Source organism: Quercus lobata, chromosome 12 (assembly GCF_001633185.2).
Source record: "Quercus lobata isolate SW786 chromosome 12, ValleyOak3.0 Primary Assembly, whole genome shotgun sequence".
Taxonomy (NCBI): Eukaryota; Viridiplantae; Streptophyta; class Magnoliopsida; order Fagales; family Fagaceae; genus Quercus; species Quercus lobata.
The window spans coordinates 32,095,277-32,119,577 of NC_044915.1; the positions used below are offsets into that span (position 1 = coordinate 32,095,277).

The 24,301-nt window shown below is 32.5% G+C and overlaps 1 protein-coding gene and 1 pseudogene across 1 annotated transcript; one reads left to right on the top strand and one right to left on the bottom strand.

Moving 5' to 3' along the window:
• The first annotated feature begins 2,563 nt into the window (after nucleotides 1-2,563).
• LOC115972021 (protein NRT1/ PTR FAMILY 5.4-like) lies at nucleotides 2,564-19,047 on the top strand. Its single transcript, XM_031092158.1, has 5 exons — nucleotides 2,564-2,759; nucleotides 4,210-4,375; nucleotides 4,522-4,796; nucleotides 17,063-17,592; nucleotides 17,754-19,047. The coding sequence occupies exons 2-5, from the start codon at nucleotides 4,276-4,278 to the stop codon at nucleotides 18,955-18,957; spliced, it is 2,109 nt and encodes a 702-aa protein (XP_030948018.1). The 5' UTR covers nucleotides 2,564-2,759; nucleotides 4,210-4,275; the 3' UTR covers nucleotides 18,958-19,047.
• A 3,108-nt stretch (nucleotides 19,048-22,155) lies between these two features.
• On the bottom strand, nucleotides 22,156-23,551 carry LOC115970544 (annotated as a pseudogene).
• Between the last annotated feature and the right edge of the window lie 750 nt (nucleotides 23,552-24,301).

The window sequence follows — 24,301 nt, forward strand, 5'->3', positions numbered from 1 at the left end:
TTTATGTGTTTACAATATAAATTTACATTATAAGTGCAATATATATATATATATATATATAAACAATGAATGGGAAAATGCTACAGTAATTTCACTATAGTAATTTTGGTTTGTTCAACTTTCAATGTTTTGCTAAGCCCTTTTTTTTTGTGAATGCATAAAGTTGTAGTATATTTGCTATATTATTTTTGGTTTGTCCAATTCACGTTGTTTCACATTATAATCAAATATTAACATCACAAATTAGCACAATATTTTCACAATTGTTGAGGTATTAATTCATTATAGGTCAAAATAAAATAATAAAATATCATACTAGAACCAGTTATAACTAAAAATAAAAGTATTGTGAAAAAGAAGTGCAATATCCACAATAATTTTCACAAAAATTTCATAATGAATCAAATATGGTAAATTGTTATTGGTTCTAATTTAAACTTACCAATGAAACTACTTTTTTGTCCACCAATAACAACTTGTAGTAACCTACTACTTATGATTTGTTGTGAAAATGTTATGGATATAACATTTTTTTTGTGTGAAAAATGCTAAGACATCTTGATGTCGTCACAATATTATCAAAATTGTTGAGCTGTCAATTCTTTATAAGTTAAAATTAAATACAACAAAATTATAAAAGTATTATGAAAATGTTGCGTCATTCTGTTGTGTTTTTAGAAATTTTTTGTTGGTTTAATCAACTTTGTTAAGCCAAAATTCACTATTCCACATACAATTTTCTTGGGTTGACTTTTTGTATATTTTTTCCATTACACACTATTTTAAGTAAAAACATATAGTTTTACACACAAAAACAAAAACAAAAATTTAGGAAAAAAACATTTTTCATTCTTTATGTTTGGGGTAGTTTACAATTCTTCCTTAAACTTTAAAATCAAGCAATTTTTCCCTTAATATTTTGAAAAAGAGCAAATATGTCATATTGTTATTCTCTCAATTAAACCATAATTAAAGCTTATGATTCTTAAAATATTTTACTATGTAATGTCTAAATTATTCCCGCTTCCCGCTAAATTTTAACATCCTAAAAATTTTCTTTACGTATTTTGAGTTTTAGATGATAGAAATTTTTAGAAAGTTAGAATGATGATATTAGGTGTTTTATTTGTAATCTAAAGAATGTTGATTTTTTAGGTTTAAATTTTCAAAACTTATAATTTATCTAATGAAAAATTCGATGACACATGCCTTTTGTTATCTTTTATTTTTTATTTCTTAGCAAAACTTAGTTATTTATTGTTGGAAGATAATGATATTCGTTATCATTCTTAGAAATTTTTGGAGAGTAGATATATTATCTTTAACAAGTATGTACTAAAAAACTATTATAGTTAAATAAATAATTATATGTTAAATACCTATCCTAACTTTATGGTTGATCAAAATTCTTAAGCGAATGAGATTAACTTTTTACAACATAATTATCAAAATTCTTAAAATTAATGTATTTTTTTTATTAATGTAAATCTTTATATACTTTAAAAATCAAATAATTTATATATTTGTTTTGTGATACAAATAAAATCTAAAATTGATCTTTATTACTATTTTTTTTCACGGCAAGCAAGTGCTGCCCTAACTAGTATATATATATATATATATATATATATGAAAATATGAGACCTTTATTACAATAGGTGAATATAACTTATATAAGTACATTGACGTGAGAATGGAATAGTCGGAACAATTTACCTGGACTTAAGGGGCCGTTTGGATTGAGTTTTTTGATAACTCAATTCTCAGTTTCCATAACTCATAACTCAAAAATGGTGGGACCCATAGCAAAAAGGTTGTTTGGCCAAACGATAACTCTGTTTCCATAACTTTGTTTCCATCACTCAATTCTCTGATTTTTGAGTTATAAGTTATGGAAACTGAAAACAACAAAAGGCTGTTTTCAGTTTCCATAACTCATAATTCAATGGCATTTCCGTAAATAAACACACATGAGGGACTCACAGCCGTAACTTTTGACCACCTTTTGACTTTTTTTTTTTTTTTTTGGGGTTGGCGTTGGCTGTCTCTTTTTTTTTTTTCTTTTCTGGTTGGCGTTGGCCCTTTTTTTTTTTTTTTTTTTTTTTTTTTTAAGTATCTAGACTCACCAAACTTAGTAAAAAAAAAAAAAAAAAAAACCCAGACCGAACAGCCAAACCCAGGAGGGAAAAAAAAAAAAAGAAGAAGCTGCTAGTGAAAAAAAAAAAAACACTGTAACGTGACAGGTGTGGGCCCTCCAAATAGTGTGAAAAATAGTGAGTGATAAAAACTGAGTGATAAAGGCAAACGGATGTGAAAAATTGAGTGATGAGTGATAAGTGATGAGTTATGAGTGATGAATGATAAGTGATAGAAATTGAGTGATGAAAATTGAGTGACGAAAATTCCTTATCCAAACAGGCCCTAAGTGATCACTTGAATGCTTCTATCCATTTTCAAAAAAAGAAATGATCACTTGAATGAAAGCTGGCCTCAAGGCCATCTGTCACTGCCATAACCCATACGTCTTTTCATCCCTATGTCTTTTCACTTGGTGGGGTAAAGAGTGAAGATAAAGACAAAGTCCTCTCACTTTCCATCTGATTCGTTTCTCTCCACTGTTCTCACTTCTCATCTGCTCAACAGCTCAAGCAAGGCAGCAAGCTTCCTCCGCCTGGACGGCTGGAATGCTCTCTGCTCAGACTGCTCTCCGCCTCTCTCAAGTTCTCAACTGCTCTTCGCCTCTCTGTTCAGCCGTTCAGGTATAAAGTCTTTGACTTGGCCTTCTTTCTTTCTTCTTTTTTATTTTTTTATTTTTTGGTGAAAATGACTTGGCTTTCTCTTCATTGGTTCTTGTTAAGATGATAAGATTGGGCCCTGGTTTTGTTTATCAGTTTTGGGCCTTCAAGTTTTTTATTTAATAAAGCCTGCGGTTTTTATTTTTTTTTATTTTTGGGTTATAGATTGGATTTGTTTTGTGTTTTTTTGGGATGGGTCTTATTAACAGACCTTGTGTTATGGTTGTGCTTAAATTTTTGTTATGTTTGTGCTTATTTTTTATTTTTTTATTTTAATCTTGTGTTTTTTTTATATATATTTTAGTTAGTGGTAATATATTGAATAAGCCGTTATTTATACCGGTTGAGATTGTTAAAAAATTGTTATTATTCGGTGGAATTATAACAATACTTTTTATATAAATCAGATTCTATTTTTTATTTGCTCTACACTTGAAAGTTATTTTTTATTTTAATCTTTATAAATATATTGTTTGATTAGAAATGTCTATTAAAAAATATGCATTTGAGTATAAAAAACTTAAAAAAAGAAGAAAAATTAATTGGGTCTCAAAAATGATTAATAGATAAATTTGTTATTAGTAACAAACAAAGTATAACTCAAAATTTATATAAAAATATCACAAATGAGCAAGAAATTCACCAAAAAGAGTTAGAAGATAATAAAATGATACAATTGCAAGATAACAATAATGTTCAATTTTGCAATACAACAAATCTTGATAATGAACTTCAAAATAAGTGAATTAGCTATATTATCGATTGAAAATGAGATGTTTGAAGAACTTGAATACAAAAATTTAATTAGTCAATTTGCATCTCAAAAGACAAGAAAAATAGATTTTAAATGAAATATATTATAATATAAAAATATTAAATAAATATTAATTTAATTAATATATAAGTATAAAAAATGTCCAATTTTTAATTCTCGCCTTAGGTTCCAAAATGTCTAGGGCTGAATTTGACCATACAAAAATTTCATAAATCACAATCTACATGAGTTTGCATATTATTTCCTTTAAAATCAAGCGATGGCCCCTTTAGTTAGTTTGACCCAATGTTAGTTTATCAAGTAGATCCTATCCCATTAAAGCATAAACTTTTACCAAAGCTTAACAAATACGCCCTGTATCCTTTCTTTTTTATAAGCATACAAAAGTGCAATGCATTGTGTTCCTTTGTATATTTTGTGCATTGGCAACATTGCTTGAACTTATGAGTTATTTTCTTCACAAATTTGATCCTTTCGTCATCATTTCATATTTTCCCTAGCTAATTTTATCTTTCAATTTTAGTTTTAGAAGCATTGATTCGAGTTTAGAAATATTATTATTATTATATTTTAATTTTGATCATTTTGTATACCATATATTTATAAATTTAACAGAAGAATATATAATTCGTCCCCCAGGCAAAATATCCAGGCTACGCTCCTGTTCATTCCTAAGATACTCTGAATCTCTGATTCCCACCCACAATGGTAATGTGTGGTGAATGGTTCTCAAGGATCTACAGCAAAGTCGGGAAATGGTATCACGATTATATCTTCTTCTCAAAGGCTGTGCCATTCATCTTTGGTAATAATTTCCGAAAATAAAGTAAAAGTTTCATTAATGTTGGAGTTGACAGATAATAGATTTGTATATTATTTTCTCTCTCTCTTTTTTTTTTTTTTGGGTAAAAATAAAAAATAAAAAATATTGTTTTCTTCAATGAACTTCAGGATTGATTGTGAGCCATAGCATGATCAAGTCGGCAGTGGTGGAGATGTTTATTGATTACCTCGGTAGCCGGGAGATGGACCCTTCCAACACTTCCAACCAGGACTCCTCCGGGTTAGTCCACCAGTTCCAGGAGGACTATTTGCCAACAGCTGCAACAATCGTAAATCTTCAGGATGGCATATCAACCGTATCACCAGTTATTGTTGCGTACATTGCAGATTCCTATTTAAAATGTTTCAACACGATTGTCATCTGCGCTTTGGCCTACACTATGGTAATTCCACATTCTTTTCTTGTGTAATAAATAGCCTTTGGCTGATAAAACTATTAAAAAAAAAAAAAAAAAGGAATTTTCGAACGTAGGTTACATAAAATGAAAGGAACAAAAAATACATAATGGTTTTGAGAAATACCTAACCCAATCTAGGTATTGATTAAGACCCCGAATTTTAATTTACAGCTTAATCACTTTTAAGGTAACCTTTTCTTTTTTATATATATATAAAATGAAAAACAATTCAAACCAAATTCAAGTGATTAGTCAATTATAGCGTGTATGAACATCAAAATAAGCATGGATAAACATGTAGAGCATATATAAAGAGTAGGAACAGAACTAGGTGGGGTCCCTATATATATATATATATATGTGTGTGTGTGTGTGTTTTTTTTTTTAGCATTTTATATTTGGGCCTCCACTTTCAAAAATTTTAGGCCCCCTCCCCTACAATTTTACATTGATTTTATTATAATAGTATTTGCATTAGTTGTAAAATAGCATAAACAGGGCCGGCTCAACAATTTAGGGGGCCTTAGGCGAAAATTGTATGTGGATTTAAAAAAAAAAAAACTTTAAAGTCTAAATTTGTACAAATAAAAATTAATTTATTACATGGTTCAATAAATTAGTATGACTATAACACAAATGAGTTGATATAATATACATCAAATTATTAATTGGTGTGGTAATTTATAATAATTGATAAAGTAAGAGTTTGCATTAAAAAAAAAAAATGTGATAACTTATTAATTAGTGTGGGACCGTGTGGGGGCCAGCTTAACTTCGGCCTTGTGATGTGTTGGGGCTTGTGGACAAGACAGTACTATGTGCATTGTGCAGTCTTGTCCTATCAAATTGTATGCATTATTAATGTGTAGTATTTTGCATTTTAGGATACAATATGACTTTTTTAATGTATTTTATTGACCAATAAAAGTACCTAATTTTTTTTTTGTAATTAAAATATATAGATAAATATTATATATATAATTTTTTTTTTTTTTTTTTTTTTTTTTACAGATGGGGCCCTTTTTTTATTTGGGGGCCTTAGGCGATTGCATCAATTGCTTATATGGTTCAGCCGATCCTGAGCATAAAGCCCCAAATTTGTCCAATCAACCCCAAAATACACCCACATCAATTTATGAACTATTGTGCAAAAAGACATATGTGCTATAGTAACTGAGCAAATTTACACAACTACTGTAGCACAAATGTATTTTTGCACATTTACATAATTACAATAACACAAATGTATTTTTGTACAATAATAGATAAACTAATGTGGGTGTATTTTGGGTTGATGCAAATGAATGTTTTAGAAATTACTTAGATTGAGGACTGTGGTTTTTGGTTGAGGAAGAGAGAGATGATTTGAGATAATAATAAAAATTTGATAAAAAAGTAGTATTATGATGAAATGTAGTGTAAAATAAATAATAGTAAGTATATAAAAAAAAAGTAGGTTATTATGCTAAAATAGATAGAAATTTTTGCATAAGCTAATACAAATGCTCTAATGTATTAAGAAACAATGTAGTTTTGTGTTTTTGTCTTTATTAGTAGATGATTGCATTATAATGTATTATGAAACAAAAATTTTGTGTATTTTTCTTTGTTGATTATTTGTTAATACTAAATAGATACTTATTTGAAATATCATGAATTTTTTTTTTTTTTTTAACTTATGCTCTGGCTCTCCTTAACTCGAAATCCTAGGTCTATCCCTGATAAAGAGCAACCCACATAAAATTAAAGACACAATACCACAAGATAACACTAAATGTGTTATCAAAGAGAAAACTCGAGAACTAAGCGGAAAAACCTCTTAGTCGCACCAACACTTATACGATTCATTAGAATAGATTGTTGCAATACAAAGTACATGACACAACCCTCCAAGCAATACTGTAATACTGTAAGCTTTTGCTAGCAATTCCTCGACTCATTTCTCTTCTCTAGCAATCGGATATGCAATTGAGCTCCAATTGCATCTTCAAGCCTCTATGGCTGATTTTGTGGTAGTTCTAATGATTCCCAAGGCTGCCAACAACGCTCTGGTAACCCTTTGGTGATGATGGGTGTGAGGAATTTAATCTCCTCTCAAGAATTTGGCTATGGTAAGAGGGAGAAAGTAAATGAAAATGGTTAGTGTTTGGCTCTCACAATTTATTGGTTTCTCTCAACTTTCAAATGAGAATTAGAGTTTAATTTGTGGGAAATGAGGTTTATAAAGGATGGGTAAAGGCTAGAACAACTCGAACCCAAGTCTTGGTACTTGTTATAAGTATTCAAGCCATTGAGATATTACAATAGCCGGTAAAGGCTGGAACAACAAGAGAGTGAATTCTTTGATATTCTGACCATTTCAGTTGACCAAGGGTTTGGTGAAAGTCAGACAATGTTTTTCCCAACAGATTTTCAAATGCTTGACACGTGCCAGTTTTCCTGGGACCAATAAAATTATTTGTTCATTATCAAGTATGATTAGACTCAATTTATGAAGATGCATCGAAGCCATTGAAATTTGATTTAATGATAACTTTCAATCCAGAGGTCCGACTGAGGCCTGTGACCAGTTGTTTTGATTGTTAAGACATTAGCATCATTTTGATAAGGGACAATTGAAGATCAAGGGGATAGAATTAATATGATATCTCCAGGTATGAAATTACCTTTTATTGCTGTTGAGCTTCTATTGCACCACCTCATCGCCACATAATTATTATTTATTATTTATTCCTATTTTTTTTTACAAAAATATATATAAATAGATTATTGACTTTATATATACATCTTTATTGGTTTTAACATCTATATATATTTCTTTTTATTTCAAATTTTCCTATAATTTTTTATACATTCACTTATTTTTTAAATATTTACATTTTCTTCAACCTTTCTTTTTCCCTTACCTTTTTATCTCCCCAATACCCTCTACTTTAATATCGTTATTCATCTTTCCCATCATCTTCCTTTATTTGTCTCTTTTTATCCCTTCCTTCTTACTTTAAATTTGTCACTCTTTTCCATTCTTTGCATAGTTTACTCTCACAAAAAGGTTCTCTCTCTCTCTCTCTCTCTCTCTCAATGTTATATGGATTTTTATTTTTTATTGCATCTCTGTTTTAGGTTGATAAGTTTTTGTGTTTTTAAAAACTCTAATTTAGGTTGATACGATTTAGTTTTGTGTTTTAAGTTATTATTATTATTATTTCGCTCTTTGATTGTTAAATTTTATTTCATTACATTATAAAAAATTAAAGATAGTAGATAAAAATAAAATAGTATTCCATTACATAGCATAATTTGGATAATTTAGTGTTTATTGTTATATCTTTTATTTATTTTTTTTCTTCTTTTCTATTTTACTCAATATTGAAATTCAATCACATCCTCCTTATCATTAAATTATTTATATTTTCTCTCTTTTTGTTTTAAAAAATTAAAAATGTAATATTTTACTTAAATTCAAATAAAAGAAAATTGTGCTCATCAAATTGTACTCAATTTTTTTTTTAACATTTACACTTTCTCCAACATTTCTCATTCTCTTTACCTTTTCATCTCTTCAAACATTCTACCTTGATATCACTCTTCCTCTTTCCTTTTATCTTCCTTTATTTTGTTTCTTTTTATTATCATCCTCTTATTATAAATTTGTCATTCACTCTTCCATTCTTTACATAATTTTCTCTCACAAAAAAGTGGTTATTTCCCACTCTTTCTCCCTTAATTTTTTGGTGGATTTTTATTTTTATTTTTCTTGCATTTCTATTTTAGCTTGATAAAGTTTTGTATTCTTTAGAACTCTATTTTGGTTGATGGGATTCAGTTTTGTGTTTTAAGTTTTTTTTTTTAAATTTTTTTTATGACTTTGATTGTTAAATATTATCATATTGTATTATAAATTATTAAAAATAGTATATAAAAATGTACTATTATTATATTACGTAGAATTATTTGGATAAGTTAGTGTTTATAGAATTATTTGGATAAGTTAGTGTTTATTTTTATTTTTTTTCCCATATCATTTTATTTAACATTTAAATTCAGCCACATCCTCCATATATATCATTAAATTATTTTTATTTCCACTCCTTTTTTATTTTAAAAAATTTAAAATATAATATTTTGCCTAAATTAAATAAATAAAAGGAAGAATGATAGGGAAACACTTATTCTCACACCCAATGCATCAAAGGAAGAATGAAATACAAAACAAATCAAGTTAGAAACACTAAATTAAAAAAAAAAAACTAATAATGCATATTTAATGTCATAGAATCATCATCAAATTTTGAAAAACGATAGGTTGCCGAGAGAGAGAGAGAGAGAGAGAGAGAGGTTGTAAGGAGAAGAAAAAAATAAAATAGAAAATACTGTGTGGAGAACATTAAAAACTTTACAGTGTAATAACATAAACCGTTAAATTCACTTAAAAAATTAAATCAACAATCAACAATTAAATACAATCATAATACTAAATTTAATTCTAAAACTAATCAAACTCTAACTATGGAAACCATATTAATCATAACTAAAAAAAAGATGTTTCCTGATGGTAGTAGAAATTACATAAGAAATAAAACTAGAAAATTTTAAAAATCACTTTTTGACATTTTATTTAGCCTTATTTATGATATATATATAATTTTCATACACTATTACTTTCGAAAATCTAATGAACAATATTACCTCTCATTTATCATCTTTGTTATGCAAATTATCAGTTAGTAAATATATGATAACGGTAAGAAGTGTTACAAATGAGATAACTTAAAAAAAATATAAAATTAATTAGCCATTATCATTATGGAATAGTAGTCTATAATTTTACGCATCCAAAAAAGTGGACTATATAGAGTTTGTAAAGATTCACTATGTGTGTGTGTGAAGATTCACTATGTGTGTGTGTGTGTGTGTGTAAAAGTAAAAAAAAAAAAAATAGAAAGTATATTTAAGGTTTTTATTAACTAAAAAACTAATGAAAAACCAATGGTTAATAACTAAAATTATAGTATTAATAAAATATTTAATGAGACCATCCTAAAAAAATTATCACACGTAATGCGCGGGAATGCGACTAGTAATACATAATTTTAGATGTGAAATAGAAACATATAAATCAGTTTAAGCATGTGTAGAAGACAATCTAAGCTTGTAGTAAATAAAGTATAAAAATTATGATTAGGTGTTTCCACACGCATCCTTAGAACATTGAACTCGATCTACTCACAAATCATAACTAGCTAATCATAACTAACTTAACAATACACTATGCCATTAGCACAAAAGTACTAGGCCAAACACAAGTAATATGTGATCAACCATAATTAGGTTAAATTTTTAGATTTTTCATTTTTTTTATTGTTGTGTTTTTAGATTTTTAAAAACTCACACAAAAACAAATGAAAAGGATTGATCATATAACAACAAACAAGATAAATAACTCCAAAATAAAAAGGATGTTATTGCATGTGAATAAAAAATCTAATATGCAAAATATGTCCTACAAAAATCAGATTAATTAGATCAAGGATGTAGTAGAAACCTCTCAAGTTAGAGTGTCTTTCTTCACCCAAATAGCTTTAATCTTCAACTTAGGGGTGAAGAAACATTAGGAGTGGGGAATTGTCTACACAAAGACAAAGATTTGGTACCAAACTTACCAAGGTTCAAAGAACTTAAGATTGACTAAATTTTCTTCACAAGTTGACCTTGGTATGCGATAGTAGGAATATCAACAATTCTAGAAACTCCACGTTTAGCATGTTTCCTTGGGCTTCCTCTAGGAATTAATCTAGCAACATGATTTTGTTTTTGTCTCAACAAAGAACAATGTGGTCTAATATGACTAATAACACCACAATGGTGGTAAGTGGGAACAAAATTTGATCCAACCATTTTCCTAGGATGAGACCTAAACATAGGCTTTGACTTATGATCTTCCACCATAAGCCTTTTGCCATTATCAAATCTAGCTAAATTGGCATTTATCTCCACTTTAGGATTCCTCTTATGAGGAGAAATGTATACCAATTTGCCTTTAGAGTTAGAGGACACACTTGGCACAAAATCAGGCTTAACATCAAGTTTGGCATAAGAACCTTTTTCCGATTTAGCATTTGATTAAGCTATGTGAAAGTTCAAATAAGTGTATAAACACCCTTGAACGTTTAGACTCCCAAATTACAACTTAACCAATTCAAGTATTATGTCAAACAACTAGTGTGTGGAAACTTAACATAAGCTATAATATGGAATTGGAAAAACTATCTAAGCCAAATTAAAAACACAACCCACAGCAGTTAATAAAAGGCAAAGATAAGAGAGAAGGAAGATGCAAACACAAAAACAACACGCGATGTGTTATCGAAGAGGAAACCGAAGCCCTCGGCATAAAACCTCTCCGCCGCCCTCCAAGCGGTAAACAATCCACTAGAAAATATAGTTGGGATACATGGACAGCAATAAACCTTCCAACCCTAATCTACCCAGTGCACCTAAGCCCTCCAAGCTTCTTGCTCCAACGAGGTTACGCCAAACCTTTTTCTTTTCTAGTTTCCCGGATTCCGCTACTAGACCGTAGTATCAACCAATGAAGATTGGTTCCTTCCTAACTGCTTCCCAGAAATCCAAACAGCTCTCTCACAGTAATGAATATGGTGAGAACAAGGTTTGGTAAGATGCCTCTCAAGGATTTGACAATGGAGAAGAAGAGAGTTGAGGAATTGAAGAGACTCTAATGTATAGATTGTGGGTGAATCAATCTTGTTTTTCTTTAGGGTTTCTCTCTCAAAATTCTCTCTGGAAGCTCTCTTACATTTATGGGTAAAAGGGGTATTTATACTGGAGTGAGAGAGGAATGTGAAACGTCAGGTTTTACAAAACAGGGGTGGCTCGCGGCTTGACCTCGCGACTTGACTAAGTCGCGAGATCCAGTCGCGAGATAACCGTATGGTCAGTTGTCCTGTTTTGTCCTGTAGTGCTCCAGCTAGCATGACTGTTCACCTTCTGGCATGCTTGGCACGTGTGCTGCGTTTGGCGGCTTGCAGCCACGAGTCACCCGCGAGGCCAAGCCGCGAGTCTCTGTTTTCTTGCACACTCTTGAGCAAACTTCACTCTATCTCACTCACTACCCTTACAACAAGCCCACCTAAATACAGGGTTACTAAATGCTGAAATACAAGCAAATTTGGCACGGAATAAAGCCAATTAGATGGTTGAATAAATTCAACCTTACACTATGCCTTCTTTCAAACACTTGACATGTACCTTAAGAGAGTCATTTTCACAGTTAAGTTCATCAACCAACTTGTTAGTTACATCAAGTTTAGCATCCAAATCCATCTAAATACATTCAATTACTTTTAATATTTCCAAGCAATTTAAAAAAATAAAATTCAACCAACTTATTGGATTCATCAAGTATTATAATTAAAGTTATAACAAACAAAATTGCTCAATGTCTCTTGGAATTTCTTAGACTTTTTCTTGAAGAGCTTGTTACCAACAATTTTTAAAATTATCCATAGAATCATGTAAAACATCATTACAAGAATGAGAATAATCACACATAGATTCAATAGCATCACAACACATGCAAAGAAGCACACAAAGCTTTATCCATGGCAAATTGAGGGTCATCGATCACACTTAGGAAATAAATCCACAAATCATGTGTACCGTGATCTGATACCTATTGAGATTACCAAACTTTAATTATGGTAATTATTTAGACCCCAAGTTGTAATTATAGGTGATTCCAATTTTAAGCTAATCTACCAATTTTTAGCCCAATTGTTTACATGATTAGCCAATTAACAATACAACAATAGCAAGCATGGATAATCAATAAAAGTAGCTCAATAGCAGCAAAATAAAGAGCACAATACAACATGATATCACCGGATGTGTTATTAAAGAGAAAAACTCAAAAATTGGTATAAAAAAAAAACCTCTCTATGACATTGACTCTAAAATACAAGATACACACAAAACCCTCCAAGCCTAGTGCTATTCTAATACTTCTGCCCTCTAAACTCTAGTTAGCAACCGACTACTCTAAGTCCTTTCTTCATCTAGTTGTAGAATCTACAATTGAGCTCCAATTTCATATTCCAAGTCTTCTTGGATGAATATGGGTGTGCTCCAATGATTTCTAGCAATCCAATCAACTTTCAACACTTAGGAATAGTGTAGATTGTGATGGAAATGATCTCTTCTCATAGATTTGACTATGCTGAGAGGAAAAGAGAGGAGCGAATGGGTAAGCGTCTGGCTCTCACAAATGGGTAGGTTTTCTCTCAATGTTAGATGGGAATTCTAGGGTTTATTTTGCGGGAAATGATGTATATATATATGATGGGCAAAGGTTGGAACAACGGGTGGAATGATCCCAGCGGAATTTCAAATCAACAAACATGTGTCCATCTCGTGGGTGCAACACATAATTTCACTCGAGTGAAATTCTCTTCTTAACAACAGCACTTTAAGTTCTAAACCTTCTACCCGGTTACAAAAAGGAAAACACCAATAATATACAATGTGTTGAATTGAATCACATGCAAATTGGCATGACATTAAGCCAACACAAAAACAAGACTTAATAATAATATCACAAGTTGGTCCTTAAGTAAAAATCCTTGGCTCCCTATTGCTTAGACAATGAATTCAAGATCCATGATAAGACCATACTTTGACACCTTGTCCAAGCATTGAACAAAGGCACTAGATTAGTAGGTGATTGTGACATTGAACCATCTAAAATTAAATCCAATATTTTTCTTGTCTATCAATGCTATTTGCATTGACCTAAACCATGTGCCAAAGGCTTTGTAGTTGAATTGGCACCTTTCCATGCACAAAGTGCTTAGGGGTCTAAGAGAGAAAGGGTTCGAGTTGTGGTGTTAGTAGCATATTGTAATTATCTCTAAAAAAAAAAAAAAAAAAAAAACCTAAACCATGTAAAATGGATTCAAGGGATCATATTTCTTGATTGTAACTGATGATTAGTAAAAGGTAGATGAAGAAAAAGTAAATGCCATGGAAAATTTGAAACGAAACTGATCAATAGTGATTTGACACCATATGAAATGAGAGAGAGAATTGATGAGAATTTGTTAATGTTTCTCATTGATTAAACAAGATTACAATGCATCTGATATATTAGCCAAAATCAGAGAAGCTAAACTAATCTTAATTTCTAAATAACATTGTTCATTAGTTGTTGCATAGTAGCAACAAACTTAACAGATTCCATTCACCACCTTGGCCAATACACGTGAGACACGTATTAGTGAGGCACAAGCAAAACACATGATGATTAGTAAGAAGTAGATGAAGAAAAAGTAAATGCCATTGAAAATTTGAAACAAAACTAATTAATAGTGATATGATACATATGAAATTAGAGAGAATTGATGAGAATTTGTTAATTTTTCTCATTGATTAAACTAGATTACAATGCATCTATTATATAAGCTAAAATTAGAGAAACTAAACTAATCTTAACTGCTAGATAGCATTGTTCATTAGTTGTTGCATAGTAGCAACAAACTTAACAGACTCCATTCACCACCTTGGCCTATACACGTGAGACACGTATTAGTGAGGCACAAGCAGAACACGTGATGGGACAAAATAAAACTACAACTTGCAGCCTTATAGTACAACACAAATATATGTAACAACACGACGACTTGCCGTAGTGACTAAGCAACATGTCATTTAATTAAAAAAATTAAAATCCTTCAATTTAACTATTGCAAAAGCTATGCGACCTATGTTTTTCCTTCAACCATTTTCTTTCAAATTCTGACAACTTCTTGATAAAGAAACTCCCAAACTGGTGTTGATGGAGCTGTAGTTATCAATTAATGGTGGTGACTGCGTATGGAGGTTGCAATTTGGGTCATTGGGAATGAGTGATTTCTATGAGTTAGTGTGGGTTACCATTGGTCACAATGGGCTTGTGTGTTTTCTGGGAATATGGAAGTGCTCTTAGCCGATTGTGTCCTAAATTTAGATGTGGTTGCTGAGAATATGAAAGCGCTTCTAGCCGATTGAACTGATATGGTAAAAACCAGAATAATCACTAAAAAGTCGGTCAAAACCAGTCAAGAACAGGGAAAATCTAGGAACTGGACTCTTTCCTGATTCTTTGACCATTCTGGTTTTTAAAACCATGGTCTTGACCTTCTTGTCGTAGGTCACCATGGGTTAATGGTCTCAAATTCTTCAAAACACAATTATGGTTTCTTATGTATTTCTTTCTAATTAAGTTAGTAGACATTACATTTTTGGCACACCACTATAGTCAAACAAGGATAATGATCAGTTTAAGGACTTTCAATTTTTGTGTTACAAGCTCTTGCTGCACCCTTGGACAATGCTACAAACACAAAAGTACACAACATTTTTTCATAACAGTTGCGTAGACAAATTTTTATTAGTTTTTACTATGACTCACATTTGACATCACTTTCTTACCTACTACTAAAAAGCTGCCACATTAGTTAGGTGTGAAATTTTTTATGTCTATAGACTTTCTTAATAGAATGGTAGCACATATTCGAGTTATACCATTAAAGTAAGGATGAGCGGGCATATGTAAGAGTTTTTGCATCAGTTTTTCTAAATTTTATTTATTTATTTAAACATAAAAGCCTACTTTTCTATTTTATAAAACCACTTTTACAAAACACCTACATTAGATTATTTATTCTACCTTTCATTTTATTTAAATACTCATATTCATTCTTTTTAATGCTATTTGTAATCTCAAATCTCTCTCTCCCTCTCTTTCTCTCTCTCTCGTTTAACATCAGAGGTTTAATTGTCTCCTTTCTCCTCTCAACCCTAAGTTCTTTTTCTCCACTATGTTTGGGTTTGGGTTTGATTTTGATTTTGGATTATAATGTTACAAACCAACTTGTAAAGAGAAGGTACCCAAGACCTTATAAACGTATGGTTAAGGATCATAACATACCACTATGCTTCGTAGCCGACATCCACGATGGCTCACTCTAGCGACACTGACCCAATGGTAACCCTTTCTCTTTTGTGGCTCCAGTCACCTATCAGTTATTTTAATTTAGCCTCTAGGTCGCCTCTTTCGGGATCCAACCACAAAGCTGCAACTCATTTGATTCCATACTCAATGAGTTACATTCGATTACTCGATGTGGTGGTTGGCTCTGATACCAAATGTTACTAACTCATGGGTAGAACTCATCCTTGAAAACCGGCTTGCAAAGGGAAAGTGCCCAAGAGTTTATAAACACATGTTTAAGGGTCATAACATATCACCACGCTCCGCAGCCGACATCCACGACGGCTCACTCTAGCGACACTGACTCAATGGTAGCCCTTTCTCTTTTGGCGGCTCCACTCATATATCAGTTATTTTAATCTAGCGTCTAGATCGCCCCCTTGGGGATCCAACCATAAAAGCCGCAACTCATTTGATTCCATACTCAATGAGTTACGTCCAATTACTCGACGTGGTGGTTGGCTCTGACATCAAATTTTACAAACTCATAGGTAGAACTCACATTTGAAAACCGACTTCCAAAGGGAGGGTGCCCAAGAGCTTATAAACATATGGTTAAGGATCATAACATATTTTAGGTTGATCAGGTTTGATTTTCCATTTTTGTAACAATTTTTGGTGGTGGTGGTTGGATGGTGCTAGGTGGACGGGATTTGTGTTTGGATATAGATGTTGTTGAGTTGCAGCAGGATCTGTGAGAACAAACAAGCAGGAAAGAGAGAATCTAATGAGAATAGAGAGGTGAGAAAAATATATTAAAATATTGGAATAGAAAGCTAAAGTAACTTTGTATATTTACATGGTTACTAGCTATAGCAACTATGTAATTTTGCACAACTTTTTTTTTTTTTGAAGATAATTTTGCACAACTTTAACTTAACTGATGTGAAAGAATTTTGGAGTTAAATATATAAACTTAGGCACTTTTTTTATTTATACATTCACTGATTTGAATTCTCTAAGGCTCCTTTCTCATATAAGGGTGAACCTCACAAACAAGGTATCCATCTCATATGAGAGACGTATTACATGTCCGATACATCTTAGGAGAGAGAGAGAGAGGAAAATGGAGTGACTAAGGTTGTTCTATCAGACCTTAAATGTGGAGCACCTTGATGATAGACATTTTTTAAGTTTCGAAAAATATTAACGATAATATAAGAAGTTTCAAAAAAATCAATATCAATTTGTCTTTCTGTTGCAGGGATTGATGCTGTTATGGTGTTCAGCTAATTCTCGAGGTAGCCGTATCCGTAATGCACCTATTTATGTTGCAGGGTTGGCTCTAGCACTAGGTCAATATGGCCTAGATTCAATCCTAAAAGACTTTCTTTCTGAACAGTTGATTGAGGGAGAAAAAGAAAATTCCAACGTAAGTGAAGCCCAAATAGAGGGTCGTACAATTGTCTGGTGGTGTATTGCCTCGATTTCTGGATCTGCCATTGCTGTCTTTTGGCTTTCAAATGTAAAATGGGAAAGAACCTTCTTAGCTTCCAGTGTGATGATGGGAGCATCTCTTTTATTGTTCTTATGCGGCTTCAAATTTTACTGTACCGAAAGACACAATAGGAACTCCCATGTTATTTTCAAAGTCTTCAAGGCAGCTATATCCAAACGTTATCTCGCCTACCCTGGTAGACCAACTCAGTTATCTTGGAAAACTGTACCAAATCTAAAGTTGTACGAAGAAAAAAATAGTCAAATACTATTGTTGCCAAAAGTTTTTTGGTTCAGGTTGGTCTCTTTCTCTCGGTGTTGCACACACTTCGTACTTATGTGTTTTCAAAACACATTTTACAATTTTAACTAAAATTATGTTTTTTAAACTGATGTGGTGTTCCATAGTATCCATACATATGATGTGGGGAATTCATGGGGTAATTATGCTGACGCAGGTGGTTAGACAAAGCTGCAGTGACTGTAGAAAAAACCTCAAGCAGTCCGCAGGAAGAGGAGAATCTTTGCTCAGTTGAAGAAGTGACCCAAGTAAAGTGCTTTTTGACATTGATACCTTTGTGGACAACCTTTTTAGCCTATAGTTTGGTCCAGGCTACCGGAAATACTTTCTTTATTGAACAAAGTAGCAACTTGAAAAGTACAAAAAATGATGTCAGGGTTCTTCTAGTTGCTTTCTTCGTACTCAATTCCTTTCTACGCTTCATAATCCCGTGTCTGTTTTGGTCAGAGAAAGCAAGAAATCCCAATGTCACACTGGTGAGAATCGGTGTTGGGATGATTTGTTCTATATTGTGTTGCATTGCAGCTTGGCAGGTGGAGGTCCACAGATTGAAAGAAATTAAGAGACTTAAAATTAAAAACCCATTTGACACTATCTCCATGAGTATCCTCTGGTTACTTCCACAATTTATTTTGTTGGGACTAACGGAGGGACTTGTCGAAGAAGGGCTCCGGGAATTTTTCATTAAGCACGTCACTGAATCGATGTGGAATTCTGGGCAATTGTTGACTGGATGTATATTAAGTTTCGGAAATTTCTTCAGCATACCTTGTGTTCAACTAGTAAGAAGCTGGTTCAAGGGCGACATAAACGACAGTCATCTGGATAGGTATTTTCTGACTTTAGCAATACTAAGCTCTGTGTTCCTCTGCTTTTATGTGTACGCTTCAAAATCTTACTCCAAGTATGCCGACATAAGAGATTTATCAAAGGAAGCAGAATTAGCCCCTAATGTTTCAATGGAAGGAGGAGAGATGAAAGATGAAATGTCGCTGGCTTCTTCCTCTGCTAAAAACACACCTTTAAATGAGGACTTGGACGATTATTCTGTCCAACCTTCTCCTCTCCTTTCCTCTCATCCCCATCCATCTCACTCTATTTTAAACATACCCCAAGGAGATGGTGTTGAAGACTATACCAAACACCTGCCGACCGGCAACCACTCTCTCTTATGGACAAAAGTGTCCAGAGTCATGGGCTTCACTCGCCACCTCTACTCCCGCTTAGCAAATGTTGAAATGGTTGGTATGCAATCTTCCCCGGATGTACACTATGCTGAATCTATGGAGGAACTCCCTTTGCAGTCCCACGCATCCACTGAAGCTGAGGAGGTAATCTATGATGATGAGCCTAGGAACTAAGTTCCACGGTTTAAAAATTAAGCAACAACATTTTTAAAATGTTTGCACATTGTAATTGAATTTAATAAATAGGTTGGAAATCTTATCTATTAGTACTCCATTTTTTTGGTTATTTCCATCTTATATTACTTATTAGCTTTTTTTTTTTTTTTTTTTTGGAGAATTGGCTTTTTTTAAAGAAGTATTCCACGGTTTAAAAATTAAGCAACAACATTTTTAAAATGTTTGCACATTGTAATTGAATTTAATAAATAGGTTGGAAATCTTATCTATTAGTACTCCATTTTTTTGGTTATTTCCATCTTATATTACTTATTAGCTTTTTTTTTTTTTTTTTTTTGGAGAATTGGCTTTATTTAAAGAAGTATCTAATTATCCCCAAAATCAGATATTGGGCTAAGATGCTCTTGTTATAGGCTGCAATAGCAGAAGCATATAGATTAATAGAAGAAGATAAGCAGATTAATTTTCGGGCTGTAGCTCAACAAGTTTTCTGGCAGCAACATTCCCTAGAACAACATTTTCATGGATGTTGCAGGCTGATAGAAAAATCTGCCATATATGAGCATCAAGGTGAATGAGCATTTGTTTGATTGTCCTCTTTGCATCTTCTAGGTTTCCAACTTGTCCAAGCAAGTCAAACATGATGGCATATTGTTCTAAACGAAGGACTAGGAAACACAGACACAAGTATGGGTAGGATATAACAAGAAGGTAATTTTTCGAAAAGTTAGGACATGAAATTGTAGGGATACGCATATTAAAATTAGAATACAAAACAAGAATAAGATCCAAAGAATAAATAAAATATGAGCAACAGCCTAAAGGAAGAGGGTGAAATTGCCTTGCATTACAATATGTGTAACAAGATCAGCAATGTTCCAACTACAATAATCAACAAAAATCTTAGAGGTAGAAGGCCTCTTCCAAAAAGGGGGCAGATAAAGTCAAGAATATCAGCAAATGCTTTCCACTCAGTAGTCTCTATGTTCTCTAGAGTCTCTTGAGATCACCAACACTCCTGCAGGAAAACTTATATGAGGAAGAATTGAAACAATTGAAAGCACTAATCCATGTTAGACATCGTATGATCAGTGATCATTATCATATTAATATAGTTACTTATTTTTCTTCTACTACTTTCTTTATCCCATTTTCTTTTGCAAATGGAGTGTTTCCATTCTGATAGATTTTACTTTTCCCATGAAGTTGAAGGTTACATTATTCATGGTAATATTAGCACTGAAATGGAAATGCATAATTTCATGACTGGCAAAGATTATGTAAACAACTCTAAAGTATTTATCAATCAAAAAGGGGACAATAGAAAGCACAATGATATGATTAAAGACAACCACAAACCAAAATGCATAGACCTGAAACAACATGAGATCAAATTTATGGGAAACCCTGTGTAGAAACACCATATGACATGTAGTGTCCTCAAGAAATTAGGTGTCAGTTCCCTTGATATCACCTCCAGCTTACTCAAGTCAAGATATTACATTCTGCTTCTTGAAAATTTGAACTGATTTTAAATAGATGAATGCTGCCTATCATTAAAATAACAACCAATTCCAATGCCTATAAACATTCATTACTAAGCAAGGGCGGAGCTGTGTTAATGGATGGGGGGGCCATGGCCCCCAAAATTTTAATTTTTTTTTTTAAATATATATATATATATATAATTATTTTAATGTTTTCAAATTTTAGTCTATAAAAATAAGAGTTGACCCCCCCAAATATTTGAATTAGTCTAATGATGCTCTTAAAAAAAATAATTGCTCTAATAGTTATGAAGATATAACTCTATTTTTCGCAATTCTATTTTTTATTGTAAAATGTGCTCTTATATTTGTTAATTGAAAATACTAAACTCTTTTTTTTTTTTTTTTGTTGGGTGTGTGTATATATATATAACTTATCAAATAAATTAAAATGTGTGTATATATATGTGTGTGTATATAATAAAAAAACATGTGTGTATATATATATATGTGTGTGTGTGTATGTGTGTATGTGGTGGTTATCTTGATAAATATATTAGTACCGCAACTTGGCCCCCCAAACAAAAAATTCCTGGCTTCGCCCCTGTTACTAAGTCATTTGAAAATGTATAAATTACATGTTGTAGAAAGATGTCACAAGCCCAGCTTGTTCTCACTGGGACAAGAAGTCGCTATGTGTAAAGTAGCCTCCATGATATATCTTTATGTCATAAAATATGAGACTGTAAACATGAAACAAAACTAATATCCTAAGCATATGAAGTCCTAAATCTAATTATTATGTATCTTCTGCCATATCCTCATTCACCCACTGGCCACTTTCTACCGCAAGAACCATAAACAATCTCAAAAGATAGTGAATCCAATAGAGTTATATGATAAACTACTACTTATCCCAAAAGCTCAATCTGATAGGAGATTCTCGAATTTTAATCAATTAACCATTATTCTAACACTATATACAGGCTTACCTTCAACTGGACTCCCAACTCATCAGTCAAGCATTTTTCCTTTTATGATAGAAGATTCATCTATCCTTGGCAAAAATATCAGGAGCAGAATGCCACAGCTTAAAAGAGATCAGATGAAGTCAAGGACAGAAGCAGACACTCTCCACGGGGGAATGTGTAGTAGCAAACTTCTAAAACTTTGTTATGACCACATTCCGACGTCAAAACTCACTTTGAGCAGCCAAAAAAGCACCATAAATGCTGATTTACATGTAATATCTCACTTTTTTTCTTTCTAATGTTGTAGATTTTAGTCAAAAGAAGGCCACACTTGTTAACAGTATTTGTGATGGAAAGTAGAATCCAATCATTGCTTTCAGTTGTGACTAGAAATACTGCCACTATAGATTAACGACAGAGCTTTTAGTGAGCAATGCACACCTGTGCAGTCATAATTTTGGCTAATGGCAGTTTATGGAGAATTCTCTCTCAGAGTCGTGTTAGTTAACTTGGAACAAATAGCTACAAAGCCATAATTTATGGCCTTTTCAGACTTGCGCCTCTGACCACTAGTCAGATAAATTTTCTAAAGTCATCTGTAATACATATGTTGAATGGATTTCATATGCCAACTGATTTTAGACAATAGGTAACGACACTTGATGAGCTCTGGAAACACACACCTTGTACAGTTAATTGCTGCAAAATAAATTAGAAAACATTTCTTTGCTTCTAATTCATATTTTCATCAGGAAAGCATCGTTTTGATCCAATTTTGGAGACACTAACATCTGATCATACAACTTTATTAGCTCCATATATATTTCTTTTCTCTCAGGATGTGTCATGTCACCAGCAAAAAAGTAATGTACTGATCCTCCAACTTGAATCCAACTAGAACCAGGTTATTTGTGAACTACTTTTTCCTTCATTTGTTTCCTCAATTTTCCAACATCACTCCACATACCAGCGGAAGCATAGAGATTTGACAGAAGAAGATAAGCAGATTCATTTTCAGGTTGCAGCTCAAGAAGTTTTCTGGCAACAACATTCCCCAAAATGACATTTCCATGGATGTTGCAGGCTGATAGAAGAATTTGCCATATATGAGCATCAGGGTGAATAGGCATTTGATCAATTGTCCTCTTTGCATCTTCTAGGTGTTCAACTCGACTGAGCAGGTCAACCATACAGGCATAGTGTTCTAAATGTGGGATGACTCCATGAAATTCAAACATAGAGTTTAAGTAATCATTTGCTTCTCTCACTAGCCCTGCATGACAACATGAAGTAAGAAATCCAAGAAAAGTTATCTCATCTGATTCTATTCAAGATTTACACATTTTCTCAAAAACCTCAAAAACTTCACGAAAACAACCGTGTTGAGCATATCCCATTATCATGGCATTCCAAGCAGCCAAATTGTCTCTAGATGTAATCCTAAAAGCCTTCTGTGCATCACCAATGCTTCCGCACTTACAGTAGATGTCAATAGCACTACTTTCCACAAATGTATCCTGATCAAATCCAAATTTAAGACTCAGTGAGTGAACTACTCTTCCCTGTACCGAATCTGTCAATGCACCACAAGCTTTGATGACAATACGGAAGATTGTATTGTCCACTTCAAGGTACAAGCTTCTTGAGGTGTAGAACAAATTTAAAGCATCAGCATGGCAATATCTCTTTTGCTTCATCTATCCCATGGCATTTCCCATATGTTTTTATCAAGCAAGACACCATAGAATCATTGAACATAAAGCCACATTTAATCATATGCAAATGAATTTTCATTGCCTGAATTACAGAATTCGAGTTAGAAACAACTTCAAGAATGCTAGCCAGAGTATATTCATTTGGCTGTAGTGAAAGATCACTCATTTGAGAAAACACTTCAAGACCCTGACTACTTAATCCATTCTCAGAATACCCAGCAGTCACAGAATTCCAAGAAACAGAAACTCGATGAACCATATCATCAAAAACATGTCTAGCATCATATATTCCACCACACTTCCCGTACATGGACATCAATGCATTGCTAACACAAATCACTTTCAAAAACCCCACCTTTTGATAAAGTGCTTGGACTTGCCTACCGGAAATTAACAGCCTTGTTGTCATCCAAACCATACACACGTAGTCAATTTGGTCTTTATTATTTTCAACTTTCAGTTAAATTTCAGTTAGTGGGTTGATGACAGAAACCAAATCGACTCCAAGTTAAAAATAACATAAACCAAATTTACTGCTATCAAAATTGGCAAAAATACCATTTCTGGTTCCTACATTTGAAATCACTGTCAATTTAATTCTTACATTTTAGTAGTAGTCAATTTGGTACTTATTATTTTCAACTTTCAATCAAATTTCCGTTAGTGAGTTGACGATGAAAACCAAATTGACTCCAAGTTAAAAACTATATAAACTAAATTGACTTGCTATCAAAATTCTCCTTCATATATATAATTGAGATTTTTTACTGGACCGTGATTGGTTTCTATGATCACTTCCAACTTTAGGCATTTTACTAGTTTGTCCTGGTAAAGCCCCCAGACGGGATGCCCATGACATGTACGTGTGGGATGAACTAAATCTTTATTGAATTTAATTTTTCTATTGGAAGGGGCTCGTACATGTTCTATAGTACCACCTGTGAATACTCCGCAGGTATGAAAAGTTCTTAATGTTAGTTGAGTACTGGGTTCCCCAATAGTTTAGCCTGTGATAATAACTACAGCCTCTCCCGTTTCGACGACGCACACACAAACTCAGTTTAGCACTGCCCAGATTTTGCACCACTACTATGGAATATAAAAGTTAATAATAGTGATACGGTTTTGTACACAACATTGCTAATTGGTCATTAATCTTTGACATGAG

Bases quoted from the DNA above. Each gene is read 5' to 3' on its own strand.
- LOC115972021 (XM_031092158.1), top strand. From the start codon at position 4,276: ATGGTAATGTGTGGTGAATGGTTCTCAAGGATCTACAGCAAAGTCGGG. The intron at 4,797-17,062 runs GTAATTCCACAT...TTTCTGTTGCAG, and splicing joins GCGCTTTGGCCTACACTATG to GGATTGATGCTGTTATGGTG. The intron at 17,593-17,753 runs GTTGGTCTCTTT...ATGCTGACGCAG, and splicing joins CCAAAAGTTTTTTGGTTCAG to GTGGTTAGACAAAGCTGCAG.